We start from the raw sequence: 16,440 nt of genomic DNA, 5'->3' as shown, positions 1-16,440 counted from the left end.
AGCTCTGAGCCTGTGCCGCCTTTATACAGCTCTTGTGGTGCACCCCTCGTAAGTTTCGGCTACAACCCCTAGGAGCTCAACCTAGGAGCCCTCTGGGTGGCCAGCAATTTGTTTGTAAGATCTTTTGGCATGCAGAGCGTGCTTTCTCATACAAAACAAATATATCAACAGCGGCAGAGTTTCCAGGCTAGCCCACAAAAGTTGACTAACCTCCTAGTGGATCAAAAACATTACCATACTATTGAGATGCCTACCAGGTGCCCACATGAGCCCTAAATGGTTCTTTAACCGGAAAAAAATGTACCTTAAGGGTGGCGAGGTTATAAAGTGTGGTTATTTCTAAGAATAGCCCTAGTTGGCACTCTACCATGCAATATATTTGAATTAGAATTATGCCTGACATAGGAAGTATATAATAAAACTGTGCAAACTAAGGTGGTTGGGTTCCAAGGCTATTTCATAAAAAGTGTACTTATGTAGAATGCACTTGAAGTAAGAGAATACACCAAGGTTGGTTAGCTTCTAAGGCTGTATACAGCATTCTGTCTAACCTCTACCCTGGTGTGCCGGAGCTATGGCAATAGTAAAAGTGGCAGTTTGGAGCCAAGGTTGGCCCCTCGAAAATTTGCACAGTCTTCCTGCAAATTGATAAGATTATGAATATGGATTAAGTTTCCAGTCTTGTCTCCAAACCTAATTAATCTGTTATGTATGAAAAATATGAATAGTATCACATTCGCTACATATAAATACCCTTTATGAAGTTAATTTTAAAGAAATACGTCTTCTGTGTTTCTATACAGTGTGCCGGAAGAGCATCTGTGGGCGTGGGAGCACGCACGCACACACAAAGTCAGACACACACCATCACCATTGCTCTGAAGGCATCCATGGGCACCCAAGGGCATGGCTTGGGGCTTGAGTGTAGATTCCATTGAAGGTATAGCTCATCTCTGTCTGTTTTGTGTTTTTTCTTTTCTTTTTCCCTCTGAATATGTGAATTTTAATTTTTTTTTTTAATTTTTTGCCATAAAAAGGAACAAAATTGGGTCATTTGTAGAGATGTGGATGGACCTAGAGACTGTCATACAAAGTGAAGTAAGTCAGAAAGAGAAAAACAAATATCGTATAGTAACACATATATGTGGAATCTGAAAAAATAGATCTAGATGATCTTATTTACAAAGAAGACATAGAAACACAGACATAGAGAACAAACGTATGGATACCAAGTGAGGAAGGGGGGGTTGGGATGTTTTGGGAGCTCGGGACTGACATATATACACAGTTGATACTATGTATAAAATAGAGAACTAATGAGAATCTCTATGGGTGTTTTAATAGGAATATTTTAAAATTAATTTTTAGTGGAGTATAGTTGATTTAATAGTACCTTTCTTTGATTTTCCATCTGCAGGAAAAATGGTGAACAATTCTAGGAGGAAAAAAAAAAGTTTAAATATCAGATTTCTGGACCTCACCCCAGAGAGTCTTGTTCAGTAGGTCTTATCACGGCGCCAGAGCACTGTATTTACAACAAGCCCTCTAGGAGATTCTGAGCTAGGGAGCAAGCAAAGCTGGATCTGCTCAATAAGGTGAAGATATGATTGAAAGAGAGCTGCTTTCTAGGGTCTAGGTATCGGTTAGTGGTTTAAGAGTGGCTGTCTAGCGGTAGTGGTGGCCCTGTGCTCCTAAAAGGTGAGAAGATGCTCTAATGGTGACTGGATCAGACAGGTAGGCAGGGGTGGATGACACCTTAAGTCCATGAGAATGGCGTTGGGGGCAGGCTGGGCCACTCAGCAGCCTCATTGTGGGGCCAGTCCTGATGGACTTGGCCCCAAATGGGGTCATGCTCCCTGCTGGGCAGAGTTCAATGTACTGCACAGGGCGGGCTCATCCTTTGAACTTCAACCTGGCGTAAAGTCCCAGCTCCACCCCACTTAGCACCTTCAAGGCTTCGGGTGAGTAATACAGCTTCCCTGATCTGTAGAAGTACTGACAGTGTTATAATGAGATTGAAGCATAATAGTGTGGGTAAAGAAACTATTAGACTAGATGGCTCCTCGCCCAGGGGCAAGAAAGCCTTCTGAGGACTGAATTGAGGACCTTCTCCCCCTCTTCATTCTCCCACCGAAAGTTCAAGGATGACAGTATTTATTTTATTGTTCAGAGAACGTAAACAAGCCACAGCCTGGACTGGCATCAATAATTTATACAACAAATCACATAATGTGCAGAATACACAATTTTTTAAAAAAAATATTTATTTATTTTTGGCTGTGTTGGGTGTTTGTTGCTGTGTACAGGTTTTCTCTAGTTGTGGCGAGCGGGGGCCACTCTTTGTTACGGTGCGTGGGCTTCTCATCGCGGTGGCTTCTCCTGTTGCGGAGCACAGGCTCTAGGCGCGTGGGCTTCGGTAGTTGTGGCACGTGGGCTCGGTAGTTGTGGCACGTGGGCTCAGTAGTTGTGGCTCGCGGGCTCTAGAGCACAGCCTCAGTAGTTGTGGTGCACGGGCTTAGTTGCTCCGCGGCATGTGGGATCTTCCCAGACCAGGGATTGAACCCGTGTCCCCTGCATTGGCAGGCGGATCCTTAACCACCATGAGGCATGTGTAGCTTATATTTATCAGATACTTTTGTAAACATGGAAGACATGTTGATTAAGTTGATCTTTGACAAATACCTACAGAGTATGAATATACAAATGAGGATATTAAAGCGAAGAGAGGTTACATAATTTGCCCGAAATCACACAGCTATTAAATATCCAGCTGGAATTTAAACCCAGGTCTTCTAGTCCCAGAGCCAGTGGTCTCCTTTTACAAGTTCATCAGCAGAGTAGACACAATTTATATTGCATCATGGGTTGTTTTGGTCTACAGCCTTGATGCACCTTGAATAATTTAATGTGGATGTAGCAAATATTTTCATAACACATTCTTAGATAAATGAATACTATTGGTAGAAATTACACTGTCTTCTGTTTACAAAATTATCTTTCTTCTACTCAGAGCTGACTGGAGATGGAATGGGGTGCAGGGAGAGTTGTGAGATTCCTGCTCTAGGGAGTGTATACGTTAAGGCTGGACGCTACTGAGGATAATCAAGGGTGAAATGGGTTGGGAGAAAAGGCTAGAAAATCATAGGGGAATAAAAAGAACAATAATAATAATGCATAGCATTCAATGAGTGCTTCCTAAATACCGGGCACTGTGCAAAGCACAAACATATAGCATGTATACATGGTCCCCAATTTAAAGGCAGGGGAATGAAAGTCAAGATGGTAAAGTAGACTGCCTCACCTGGACCTTCAGTAAGTGCTCCCAGCAGGATACACACCCAGGTCTGTCTGACTCTAGTCTGTGATCTGGCCCTGAAATGCTTAGAGTTCTTAAAAAGGATTGGTGTGTATTTTGTAACCGTGACCTAGGCTTCTGCACATATTTCTGAATTCTCTGAACTTGGAAGATGAACCCACAGACTGTCAGCCCCATTGAGGCAACTTGTCCTAACCCAGTGGTATGCTGGCAGGCTGGCTCTCTGAGAAAATGTAAAAAGCCTTACTTATAGCATTTGCTTATTTCTGTGGTGTACATTCTCCTACCATGTCATTTCAAGTCATAGATTTAACAACTACCAAGCGGCATCCCTGAATATTTAACAATTAGCTGTCTTGAGTCAGCTGGAGCCAGTTCCAGTGTGCCATTGCTCCAGTTCCACTGACCAACCCGGGATGCATCTCCTAGGAATTGCTATCTTGTCTTTCCCTGCATCTCACATAGTCTGGCCCATAGAGGAAATACAGAAACTCGGTACATATTTGTTGATCAAAGAATAAATAAACAATTGAATGATTCATGAATAATCAAAACTAGAGAGGAGGATGGGAAATACTGTCTTCAGCCCTGAAATAAGAAGAACACAACATCGTCTTACTAGGAGATTCTGCCTGCTTATCTGTACTTCTCTATGACAATGAGATGACCTGTTGAAGAAATTCTGCCTGCAAGTACAGTTTGGGTGGAGATGTCAAAACCCTACTTATCCCTTTCCCTTTCTGAGCCATCACAAGCCAGCAACTCTGCCTTCAGACGTGCTTTGCATTTGATGACGTTTCTCCAGCCCCAGTGTTGCCACCACAGTCAAGTCATGCCCCCTCCTTCTCAGCACCTTTTTAGTTGTTCTCTTGTTCCTTAGGGTTAAGAGCAAACCTCTTAACCTGGCCTTCAGAGCTTTGCATGTTCCTGCCCACCTATCCGTCCTCATCTCATGTCACACGTCACTGTTTCCACTGCATTCCACCCTGGAACATCCATCCTGCTGCTTGGAACACCCTTCCTCCCCCTGTCAGGACTGGGCTTAACTGTCCCTTGCTAAAAGAGGTCCCTCATCCCGCCCTGTTCTTCTCCACTCTAGCGTGAAGCAGAGTGCACATGATATATTCACATCTGTCAATGCCCACCCTCACCAGATGGAGAAATTCTTGAGAGTGGGGGCCACATCTGTTTCTGTGTTGGCACCATCTTCCCCGCAGTACTGGAGAGGTAGCCACGTAGGCTTGGGAGGTCTCCTCTCATAGGTCAGAAGGCTGTCACCTGGGAGGCAATGTGACAGAGAGTTTTGGGGGCTTCACTGGGGGGTCAGCCATCTTCAGTTTTAAGTTTTATCAGCTCTGTGATCTCAGGTAGGCAGTTGCATTCATAGGGCTTCAATTTTTTTCCTCTGTAAAATGGGTGTATTAACAGTAATTCCATCACAGAGTGTTATAAAGATTAAATGAAATAACTCCATGTAAAGCCCTTAGTCCAGGACTCGGCACAGAGTTAAGTGCTTAACCATGGTAGCTATTATTAGTTTATTGGGAGACAAAGTGATACTTCATCTGAAACTCATGCTTACCTCGTTCTCTTCATCAAGGAGGTAATGCCTGGATTTTGTTTCCTCCTTGGAAAGTACCCGTGAAAGCTGCTCCTCTCTAAAGTAAGTCATTGGTTGGAAACTTTTCTGTTCATTTGTTCATCTGTTTGTTCATTAACCAAATATTAATTTAGCTGCTACTCAGTACCAGGTCCAGTGGTGGAGAGTATAAGGCAGGGTACATGCCTTTGAGCAAGGTGGAGTCTCATGGGGGGAATGGCATGTTTACATTCTTCTCTCTCTAGTTATAGGATTTTGCTAAATAACTTTGCAAATAGCCAGTTGGAGGATTAGTCTATAAAAAACAATGAACTTTCACTGTATCCTGTCCTTTGTAGGTTGAAATACGAAGGCAGGGAGAGAAGGAAGGAGGGAGGATCTACTTCCCACACTAAACTTTGAATAGGACTAACCAAGACATTCTTACGCCCATTTGATCATTTGAGGAACCAGACACTACAAAAAAAGAAATGAGCATCCCAAGGTCATGTAGCCAGAAACTGGTGAATCTGGGAATTTGAACTCTGCTGACTTTTGCAATGTTTTTTTCTATTCTTTGAGCTGCTGACTACTAGAAAACTAAGAAGAAAGCAGCGTTGCTAATGGTGGCCCTGGTTGGTGATTGAGGGGGAAGAAGAAGGTCATAGGTATGATTCCCAGGGCTGCTGTTGCTTCTACTCTAAGCATACATACATCCTAATCTCAATTCTTTTACACTTACACATATATTCACATCCTGACATATATACATAGATTTCTCTGAAATTCAGTAGGGCTTCTATTTTAGCTCTTTAAGATGTTCAGATGTGGACGCTGTATACATAAATATGCGATAGTGTTGTTACTATGATTGCTGTCCCATAAGTTTAACGGTGCATGCAGGAAGCTTCAGGTGTGTATAGCACCTGAATTACAGTTACTTAGGGAACCACTGCTACTGTGTCCCTGCCATCTCTATCTGAGTGATGCCTCTGCACATCTCCTGCTGCAGAAATAATCTGTGTCCTTCCATCCCAGCACAAGGAACTAAGTGCCCCTGGGGGTGGGCTAGGGAGCATTTTTATAAATACTCAAGGATGTGTGACTTGAGTGCATCATTGCTGGCCAGCCCTTAGTCTCGGAGGAACCCTGAAAAATCAATGGGTCCAAGGCCTCCGCTAGTAACATTAACAGGTAGAGCAGCTAAGAACACTCAGTAGATATCATACAAGGTGCTGAGAACTTTACATGCATAAAGACACATAAAAAGTTAAGTAACTTTCCCAGCGTTACTCGCTATTATTGCGCCTTTCTTATTATCAGCCACTGTGCTGAAAACTTTTTGTTTTCACTCAAGTAATCTTGTAGTGTAGACATTTTGATTATTCCTGCTTTATAAACGGGGACACTGAAACATAGAAAGATCATATTGAACCAACAACTTCAAGTAGTAATGGGCAGTGCCGGTGCTTGATCCCAGCTCGGTGCAAAGTTCAGGGCTATGATCTTCATCCTTCTTTTTTATTGACTTCCTGAGTTCACATTGTTGAGAAATTACTGAGTTGGGTTTCAAGCTTAATTGGTCTGGCTGCAAAGCTCATAAGCCTTCCATTTCACCAACTTCACTTCTGGGATCAGTGTGTGAACACAGGATCTTGCAGAGAGAAAGAGAGAGAGAGATGCCTTTATACAGATAAAAGGAGCTTCCTCCCCTGTGCAGCCAGCCCTGGTTTTGTCAAGCACACTTCAGCAGCTCCCTTCCTCTCAGCTCTCACTAGGGTGTGAAGAGTTTAGTAAAACAACCTAGCAGTTATCCAGGCACAGTGCAATGATGTCTTTTCCTAACCTTCTCGTGTACCTGACTGTGCCCCTGCAGGTTTGGGCCGTGCCCGGCTCCCTGGCGAGTCGTGAGACTTGCCCAGGGCATAGCACACACAGGTGCTCAGGCAACCTTTTTGCAATGACTGAAGGTCTCTTCTGAACTTGAAGGACCCCGAGTTTCCTGCTAGGGATGCGGACTCTGCAGCCTCTCTCAGTCATTCATTCAAGTAGCCCCCAGGATGAGTTATCTGTTCCTGTGTAACAAAGTATCCCAACGTTAGCAGGTTAAAACAGCAAACGGGTATCCTCTCATTTCTTATCTCAACCAGCATTTATCTATTCACGTTTATTACCTCAACCAACATTTATTCTCTGAGTCAGGGGTCCAGGCACCATGCAACTGGTCCTCCAGTTCAGAGTTTCTCTTGAGATTACAGTGATGTTGTCAACCAGGGCTATGGTCTCCTCTCCAGGCTTCATTGGGGAAGGACCTGCTTCCCAGCTTCCTCATGAGGTTGTTGCAGGATCTGTTCCATGAGCCACCCTCAGCTCCTTGCCTTGTGGGCCTCTCTAGGGGGCAGCTCACAACGTAACATCTGGCTTCAGCAGAGCAAGAAAATGGGAAGAGCCAGAGAGTGTAAGAAAAAAGGAAGGCACAATCTTTTGTACCCACCCTACTGTTGGAAGTGACATACCATAATTTTGCTATAGACCACCTGATGGAAGCAAGTCTGTAGGGGAGGGGATTACACCCGGGTGTGAATACCAGGAGGCGGGAACCACTGGGGACCGTTTTGGGTTTTGTTTTTCTTAATTTATTTATTTATCGCTGCGTTGGGTCGTCGTTGCTATGGGCAGGCTTTCTCTAGTTGTGGCGAGCAGGGGCTTCTCGTTGCGTGCGGGCTTCAGCAGTTGTGGCACACGGGCTTAGTTGCTCCGCGGCATGTGGGATCTTCCCGGACCAGGGCTCGAACCCGTGTCCTCTGCACTGGCAGGCGGATTCCCAACCACTGTGCCACCAGAGAAGCCCCTGGGAGCCATTTTAGAAGCTGCCTCCCTTTGTCCACTTGCCCTCTTTCCTTTTCTCCGAACCAGGTCTTTCTTTGATTTCAGACGACTTATGCTTATGTGCATCCCTACACTTGAAGAACGATTTATCACCAAGCTTCAGGTTCTCAGATTCTATCCAGGATGTTCTTCAGCCTCCTCTGGTGTAAAGGTCCTCTGGTGTGTCACAGAGTGTCTTTGCAGGATAAGTTTTGTGCCTCTAACCCGGTGCCTCTCCGTCTCCTCCACTCCAGAGGTACAGTTGTAGGTCTCATCCTTTGTCACAAGGTCTTTGGATCCCACCCCTTGAGATTATGAAGTTCCTGCAGCATCTCCAGCACCCAACACAATGTTTGGCACTTAGTAGATACCTAGAACGTCTTTGTGGACAAAGTGAATAAATGAGGACATGTTTTAGCTTTGCACAGTGCCGGGAGAGCTGGCCTGAAAGGACTGACTACATCGTCTCAGATAAAGCCCACTCTCCTGGCAGTGGACCATGACTTTCTTTGTGTGCCCCTTACTACCTCTCTTGCTTCTTCTGCCTGCATTTTATTACAGGTACCTCCTGCCATTCCAGGTTATGTGCAATGCCCTGTTCACCTTTGCTGTTCCATTCTCCTGGACCACAGGCTCTGTTTTCCTACTTGGCTAATAGCTCTCATGTTATAAGCCTCAGCTCTGAGGAATGATTCTCTGACCTCCAAACCTGCACTGACCTCTGCCACCATGGTGATCCCCTTGCATTACTTCCTCTGTTTGGGGACCTGCCTACCCCACTGGGCATTGAGGCCCTTGATGACTCTGATCTCTGGATCCCCTACTCACAGAGCTCAGTGAAGAATGGACTCTCAGTAAATATTCATTGAAGGAATGGATTTCTCCTGTTATAGGCAGGGAAGACAGAACTCCAGAGAAGGGAGGGATCTTCCGAAGGTTTCATAGTGAATGGTGGCAGAGTGGTGTTCAAGTTTGGTCTCTAGACTTCCAGAGCACAGCTCTTTGCACAGCATCCTCAGGCCTGCCCTTGTTACTGAAGGACGAGACAGAATGTGGGTCTAGCGTGGCCCTTGGGCAAAGACCACTATTGTTCTGTTGGAGGTGGCTTCTTTCAACCAGCAGGTTTGAAAGGTTTAGGCCCAGAATGTCAGCCTGAAATGGGTAGAGGCCACTGTATGGAAATGTATTTGGGCAGAAACGCTTCATGGTAACACTTTTTCCTCTTTTCTTCTTTTCTTCTCTTTTATATTCCCTCCTCAAACGTCTAAAGGCACAGATGTTTATCTCCAGTTGGCTGTTTAAACGCAGTGCCATGTGCTTTTGCTGAAATTTAGTGGTCTGAAGAGACGGTGGATTGGAAAACCAAGGAGGAAAATGCCCCTCTATGTAAAGAGCTGGAGACGAGTGTGTTTTTCCCAGTCAATTTCCCAGGTGATGAGCAGCTCAACTCCTACACCCAGGAAAGGGCAGAGTCCTCTGTCCCCTCATGGGACCCCAGTTTCTTCCTTTATAAGAGTGAGGTTTTGGGTGTGGAGCAAGACCCTTGGTTTGAGAATCTACTTCCTCGGGCCAAAGCTCCTTCTAGTTTCTTAGATTTGCAAGAGTCTTATGGTAAACAAGCCCTGGTATGAAGAATAAGGGTATTTCTTGGGTCAGGTAGACCTAGGTTGAATCCGGCTCCGCCTCTGATTGTTTGTACAGCTTGGGATAAGGGTTTGATCGCTCTGAGCTTCATTTTCCTCATTTATAAAATAGAGATCATGGTACTTAACTCAGAGGGCTGTTTTTTTAACAATACAAGTCAAGCTCCGAGCCTTGGTTCACAGTGGTTGCTCATGTGGAATATCTGTTTCCTTCCCCTTTTGCTACATTTGTGTGTCTTCCACAACATCCTCGTTAAGAGGCCCCTCTGCCTGAATCTTCCTTGTTTCAAGGCTAACCTGTATCCTTCCTCTGGTGTCCTCTCCTGACATAGTCTCCAGTCTAACCCTGGTTACTGTCTTCAGGCCACGGACCACTTGTCTGTGTCTTGCTTAGAGCATCCCACAGACCTGAGTTACATTACCAGCTCTGCAGCTTACTAGACATGTGACCATGAGCAAACCATTTCTCCTCCCTAAGCTCCACTTCCCTGCTCCATAAAATGGGGACCCAAGGGTTGTTGTGAACGCAAACTGAATAATGGATGCAAAGGGCCCAGGAGAGGCTTAGCACATAGTAGGTACTCTGTATGTGTTTGAACCTTCTCTTAGTAGAAACTCACTGCCCTTCTGACCACATGCTCTTTTTTCCACTTCTGACCCATCCTGAATTTATACAGATAGTTTCCTGGATTCAAAGGTCAGTCTCTACATTTATTGGTCTTATATTTAATGATGATGATGATAAAAGCTACTGTGCATTGAGCACCTACTATGCAATGTATATTTTCCTACCTAATCTTTCTAATGAGCCTGTGGAGTAGATGCCATTCACATTTTATGGATTAGGATAATGAGACTTTTTGAAGGTCAGCCAGAAAATAATGCAGCGAGTTTCTCTAACCTCCAGTGTCCCCATTTTTACTTTAATCTACTGTGCTTTAGGCTTGGCACTTTGGGATCTAGATGTGGATTTGAATTCTTTGGGGCTCAATAGCCTTCTAGACTTGGGCTAAACTCAATTTTCTTATTTGTAAAATGAGGAGCTAACAAAACTTTATGATTGATTGACTCAAGTGATATCCGTAAAATATTTTGCACCACATGTCATACATAGTGAGTGCTTTAAGAGAAAAGATTATCAGCAGCAGCAGCAATTAAGTGGGTTTTCTTTTGAGCTGATCAGCTCCCTGTTTAGGTGATATTCAAACACAGGTTGGATGACCATGGCGGGGAGCATTGTAGGAAACTACCTGTATTATTGTGTTATATGTTAGGGTCAAAGCCCTTTTAGTCCCCTGTGATCCTGAGTTTCTGTGATTCAAATTAAAGCAGATGATACGTGTGGCAGGAGTTAAGGGGAATTTGGCGTTCCTGTGAGTTGTGATGCTTAGGGAAGACTTCCAGGAGATGGGAGTTCTCTGATCTTGAAAAGTTGGTCTCCCTTTGACATGTTAAGAAAAGTAGGCAGGACAACACATAGGTGTAGGGAATGCATGCAGCTTGATAAAAGGAAAGGGACAGGCAGATTTAACTGTGGCAGGGGGTTTATGGAACATCAGTCAGAGCCTTATTTCCCGTTACTTCTCAGGTACACTCTGAGAATCAGGAGAAAGAGGTGGGGAGGAAGGTACACGGAGGTTTGAGGAAGCCCCCTTCCTTTAGAGGCAATGTGATGCAATGGAGGAAAGAAACATTGAGTTTGGAGGTCAGTAGGTCTTGGTTCCTATTCTCTGCCCCTTGCTAGTTCTGAGCTGTTGGGCAAGTCAGTTAAACTCTGAGTTTCCATTTCCACCAGTGTCAAATAACAGTCTCATTGGCAGTAGACATGGGAAATAAAAGGGTTTCTGGTGGTAAAAGCCACCACCACAGACCTAGTAAATATGAAATGCACAATAAACAGCATTCCTCTCCTCCTGCTTTCACAAACCTTGAACCAAAGTTCAGTGACATCTTCTAAGAGAATGGAACAGTGACTTTTTTGGCAAGCTCTGAGAAAAAGCAGCTAGAAATGTGTCTTTCAAGAAGATGGGAGATGATTGGCCCTGATCTTTTTGGTAGCCATGGAAACCTGTGGCTGCTTTGTGCTCTGTCCGTTTGCACCCACTGCTTGGTCCCTACTCTTCCTTGCCACTCCCCTTTGCATCAGTGATGTGGGCTGAAGACGGTGGATGCAGCGAAACAGCCTACAGTGTAAGAGGGTGAACCCAGGGATCAAACACAGGTAGCTTAACTTTTTTTTTTCTTTTGGAAGTCAGTACCAGCTGATGATCACCTGTGAATCTGAAACTCAAGTGTTACCTTTTCTTCCTCCTTCTTTCCCATTTATTTCTGAGCCTTTCTAGAACTTTAGCTCTTTTGAATCATCTCCACGGTTTCTCATTCACACACTGCAATTTCACCTAGGGAGTATAGCATCTTTTTCTTTCCCCTAATGCATTCCATCAGCCTGTTAAATTCCAGTTGAATAGTATTTAACTTTCTACACTGGCCTCTTGTACCTGCCTCTTTTCCTTTCTTGCACATATTTTCCTGTGACTCTGAAGTCCATTTTCCTTAAAAATTATTTTCTAGCTTTGTTGATATATGATTGATGTACATCACAGTATAAGTTTAAGGTGTGCAACAAAATGATTTGACTTACATATTTTATAAAATGATTACTGCAACAAGTTTACTTAGCATCCATCATCTCAGATACAATAAAAAGAAAAAGCAAAAAAGAAGGAAAAAAATGTGTTTTCCTTGTGATAAGCACTTTTACGATTTACCCTCTTAACACTTTCATATATATTATACCTCAGGGTTAACTGCATGTCATCATGTTGATGTCATCATCCCTAGTACTTATTTATCTTATAACTGGAAGTTTGTACCTTTTGTTCACTGGTCTTCCAATTCTCCTTCTTCCCACCCACCAGCCACGGTAACCACAAATCTGATCTATTTTTCCATAGTTTTTTGTTTAGATTCCATAGATAAGTGAGATCATACAGTATTTATTTTTCTCTGGCTGACTTATTTCACTTAGCATTATGCCCTCAGGGTCCATCCATGTTTTTGCACATGGCAGGATTTCCTCATTTTTTTTTATGCTAAATAATATTCTGGGGTGTGTGTGTGTATATCTCATAATTTCTTTAGCTGTGGATGGACAGTTAGGTTGTTTCCATGTCTTGGCTATTGTAAATAATGCTACTGTGAACATGGGGGTGCAGGTATCTTTTCATGTTAGTGTAACTATACCTAGGAACCAGAAGGATACAGAACTTGCAGTCAGGCAAGACTGACTATGAAACTGTCCTCCATCACTTGCCAGTGGTTAAGGCTTGGTTTTCCCACTTTCAGATAGAGACAGTAATCTCCGCCTTGCAAGACTGTTGAAAAGTGTAAGTAGGCAAATGTAAGTAAAATCTTTAACCCAGTGTCTGGCATAGCAGCCACAGTTAATTACTGGGAACTGCTCATATTCCTAACAGTCACCTTTGTATGAACTATTAAAGCAGCTCATTATTTTCCCTACTTTGTTCCACAGAACAATGGTTCTGCAGTATAGCAATACTTTGGGGAAACACTGGGTTAAATTCTGCGAAAGAGAATTTAATGTAGACCTTTTCAGAGAGTTTAATATCAGATATATACTCTCGCACCTTAAGAGTTGATTATAGAATAGAGCATATCCCAGAAATTTTTGAAAATTGATATCTTTTTTCTTTTAAGATACATTTTTTGTTTTGTGGGCAATACCGCACTGGCTCTGTGGGGCATTTGGATACACTGGTGTGGTCAGTGGTTCTGGAGGTAGGGCTCACAGATTCTAATCCTACCTTCACATTTCACCAGTGAGACCTGGGTCAAGTGTCACGGAAAGAGCAGTAGGCTGCAGGTCAGGTGTGGCTCTCAGGCCCCGTTATTCCCTTGGTGCCTAGATGGGAGTTCCCCATTAGGTCTCTTGTTCCTCATTTGTATCCTGGAGATAATAGCAACACCCACTGCATTGGATTTTGGTGAAAAGTGAATGAAATATTTGTGAATAATTTGTAAACTAACAAGAATTGAAAAAGTATGGCGTGCCATCCTCATCACCAGCACCCTTGTCGCCACACCACTGTCGTCATCTTGAAGTTGCCTTCACACTTCCAGGAGCAGGTGTCTGCAACCGCCACAGAGAGATCCAAGGAGCGAGCTGTGTGTAGCCCCATTCAGTGTCTGCTGGCAGTGCCTTTCTGGGGTGATCCCAGCCTGCACTACAGACACACTCCTCGTCCACGGGGCAGAGCCAGCCCGGGGGCTCCCCAGGGGTCTCATGAATAGTGACTGGCCCCAGGCAGCTCAACTGAACTGTTTTCTGGGGCTCAGAGAGGAAAAGAAACAGCCATCTAGCTTGCCCCTCCCACCATCTGCCCTCCTTGTAAGCCTCTCTCTGGTGATGCAGAGGTCCCCTTGAAGACCTGTGGTCAATATGAGGGAGGACAGTGAAGCCACCATGCATCCACCCATAGTCACCATCGGTCCGCAGGGCAAGCTGAGGTCTGTCAGCAGATTGACACTTAGGGTTGATTCTTCTTGGCTCAGGCCACACCTAGCATACTGATGGAGAAGTTGTGGAGCATAATGGTTAAGAACTTGGGTTCCGAAGTCAGTTTTTTTTTTTTAAATTTCAGCCCTATTACCTTTGAGCTGCATGGCCTTTAGCAAGCAGTGGCCTCAGTTTCCTCTTGTGTCAAATGTGGGGGAGAGTAGACAGCATCTCATGAGGTTTCTGTGAAGATAAGTGAGATATTACGTGAAAAATGTTTAATTATATTTTCTGGTACAAAAGTGTTTTTTATAAATGTTCGTGATGATGATGATGATGATGATAGTCTTTGCTAGGAAAGCCACAGTAGAAAAAGCAAATCTATGCAAAGTATAATAAAGAGGCTCAAAATACGACTTCAGAGAAATAAAGTAAAACTAGCCATATTTGGTTTGGAGGAAAGAAAGCTCAAGGCAACTGCACTGCCACCTTGAACTAACTAAATAGCCTGGAGGAGGAGGTCTTGGGTACATCCTATTTGACTTGGGCAGCAGAAGTTGGCTCACAGAGTGAGATTCTAGGACTGTTTAGTACAACTGTCTGAATATAGAATTGCTGCTTCGCAGGGGGTGAGTTTGCTGTCTCTGGAAGTATGCAAAGGCTGGATGAGCACTTGCACAGATCTTATAAAGGAAAATCCTAGGGAAGATGGGAGATTTTAAAGGATACTATGGATTTGAGAGGGTCAGGTTCAAAGTGCCAGAGAACACAAGAAACTAGTTCATGGCAGAAATAGAGGGGCAGGGGGTGAGGAGAGACTTGGCCCCTGATGAGCGACAGGGAAAAGGATGCCCCAAAAAGGATGCCCCATATTGACACATCACACTGAAGAAGTGTGTGCAGAATGTAGACACGAGGCAGGCTGAGGAAAGGCGGCTGCCTTCCCCAGAGTTCTGAGAAAGCCCCAATTTCAACTATTCTTTCCTTCTGCCTCCAGCCTGACACTTGCACTTGTCAGAGGATGTGTCCCAATTTTAGTTTCCAGAAATACACAGAGAAGCACAGAGGCACTGGAGCTCAGGTGTGGCAGGAATCCCATGAGGTCTTCAGTGAGGTTAATGGGGCACCCCACCAATCTGTGGTGGTCACCCTCATATGCAGGAGGCTGGGTGGCCTCTCAAGGGCTTTTTGTATGATTTCTGGCTAGCCGGGGACCAATCTTTGCTAAAGAAAGTGAATGAATACATTTGACTAGAAAAGTACCAATAGCAATATTCCAATACTGACACCTCTTGGTAGAATGAGGAATAACATTTAAGCATTTAATCATTCACTCATTCGTTCAATAGATGTTTATTGAGCACCTAATATATCCAGACATGCTTATAGACACTGGAGCTAATAGGAGGACATAAAAAATGAGGTCTGACACATAGTAGATACACATTAAATAATTACCTATTGAATAAATTAATTCCCAGATAAGGACATTGAGACTTAGAGAAGTAAGGTGACTTGTCCATGGGGGCCAGCAGCTAAGGTTAAAAGCCAGAATTCCAGCTTCAACCGGAGTATTACCGGCCTCTTGATATCCATGTAGATGCCAGGTGTTGGGCAGTGGGGTTTTAAGGAATTGAGATAAAAGGAGTGACACCAAGAGCGTATATGGATCCCTAAGTATGTGCACTTGGTGTTGTAACTGTGAGCTCTCATTTAATCCACACAGTTTGCCTGCCAGTTAGGGATTATCATTGTCATTTTATAGATTAGAATACCGAAGCTCTGCGAGTGTAGGTGACTTGCCAAAAGTTAGAAGCTACTAACAGGAGGAGTTTAGACTTAAATCTCTATGTCCAGAACCTAAAGCGAACCTTTCCTTTGTTCTAAGTGGCATTTCTACCTTTTGGTCTCCTTTGCCCTAATGTCTGGGTTCCTAGAATCTCTGTCCCTCACCCCAATTCCATATGCCATTTAAAGAAAGAAATGAGTTCTCAGCTTAGGACCCAGCCTCTCCTGCCCCGTGATATCAGGAGGAAGGAATCAGTGGGAGTACAGCAGCTTTTAAGTTTTCCACACACAGGGGTCTGATGGGGTTAGATCTGTTTTCTTCATTGTAAAATGTGATTGATTCAATTCCAAATTTAACTTAAATTTGATTTTCCTCTCTCAACCTGGCATTTCCAAACTGAGAATTAATCAAACCCCAAATTATAGGCAGCATGTGGATCAACAATGCCGAGTTATTTCCAGTCGAATTTCTCAAGCAATGAGTTTTATGCCATTCTCTGCTGCCATGCGAGGAGTTGAGGGGTAAGAGGGAGGGGGAAATGAGGGGAAATTAGATTATTAACTTTCTCCAGTTCCAGCAATCAATACAACCTGGTGAAATTCTATTCCCACAGCACAGCTCGCCCCCTTGCAAGTGACGGGGAGGGAACTGTAAACTGGGATGTCAACCAGGGATAACCATGACCCTAGCCATCCAACGATGCTCCTGTTACGATATGGAGCTATGATT

At 44.0% G+C, this 16,440-nt stretch overlaps 1 protein-coding gene across 19 annotated transcripts in view; it reads left to right on the top strand.

Moving 5' to 3' along the window:
- Positions 1-16,440, top strand: part of ASTN2 (astrotactin 2) — a 1,502,867-nt gene that overhangs the window by 944,156 nt on the left and 542,271 nt on the right. The window contains exon 2 of one of the 19 annotated variants that reach the window (XM_079927220.1): positions 804-940. The exons of the other annotated variants lie outside the window; for them this stretch is intronic. Within the exon in view, the coding sequence (XP_079783346.1) occupies positions 907-940 (34 nt within the window). The 5' untranslated portion in view covers positions 804-906. The remainder of the gene's footprint in view (positions 1-803; positions 941-16,440) is intronic. 19 annotated transcript variants of the gene reach the window in all.

The sequence above is a fragment of the Stenella coeruleoalba genome (genome assembly GCF_951394435.1).
Source record: "Stenella coeruleoalba genome assembly, chromosome: 7".
Classification (NCBI taxonomy): Eukaryota; Metazoa; Chordata; class Mammalia; order Artiodactyla; family Delphinidae; genus Stenella; species Stenella coeruleoalba.
The sequence above is the reverse complement of the archived record's forward strand: the minus strand, read 5'-3'. Positions and strand labels throughout refer to the sequence as shown.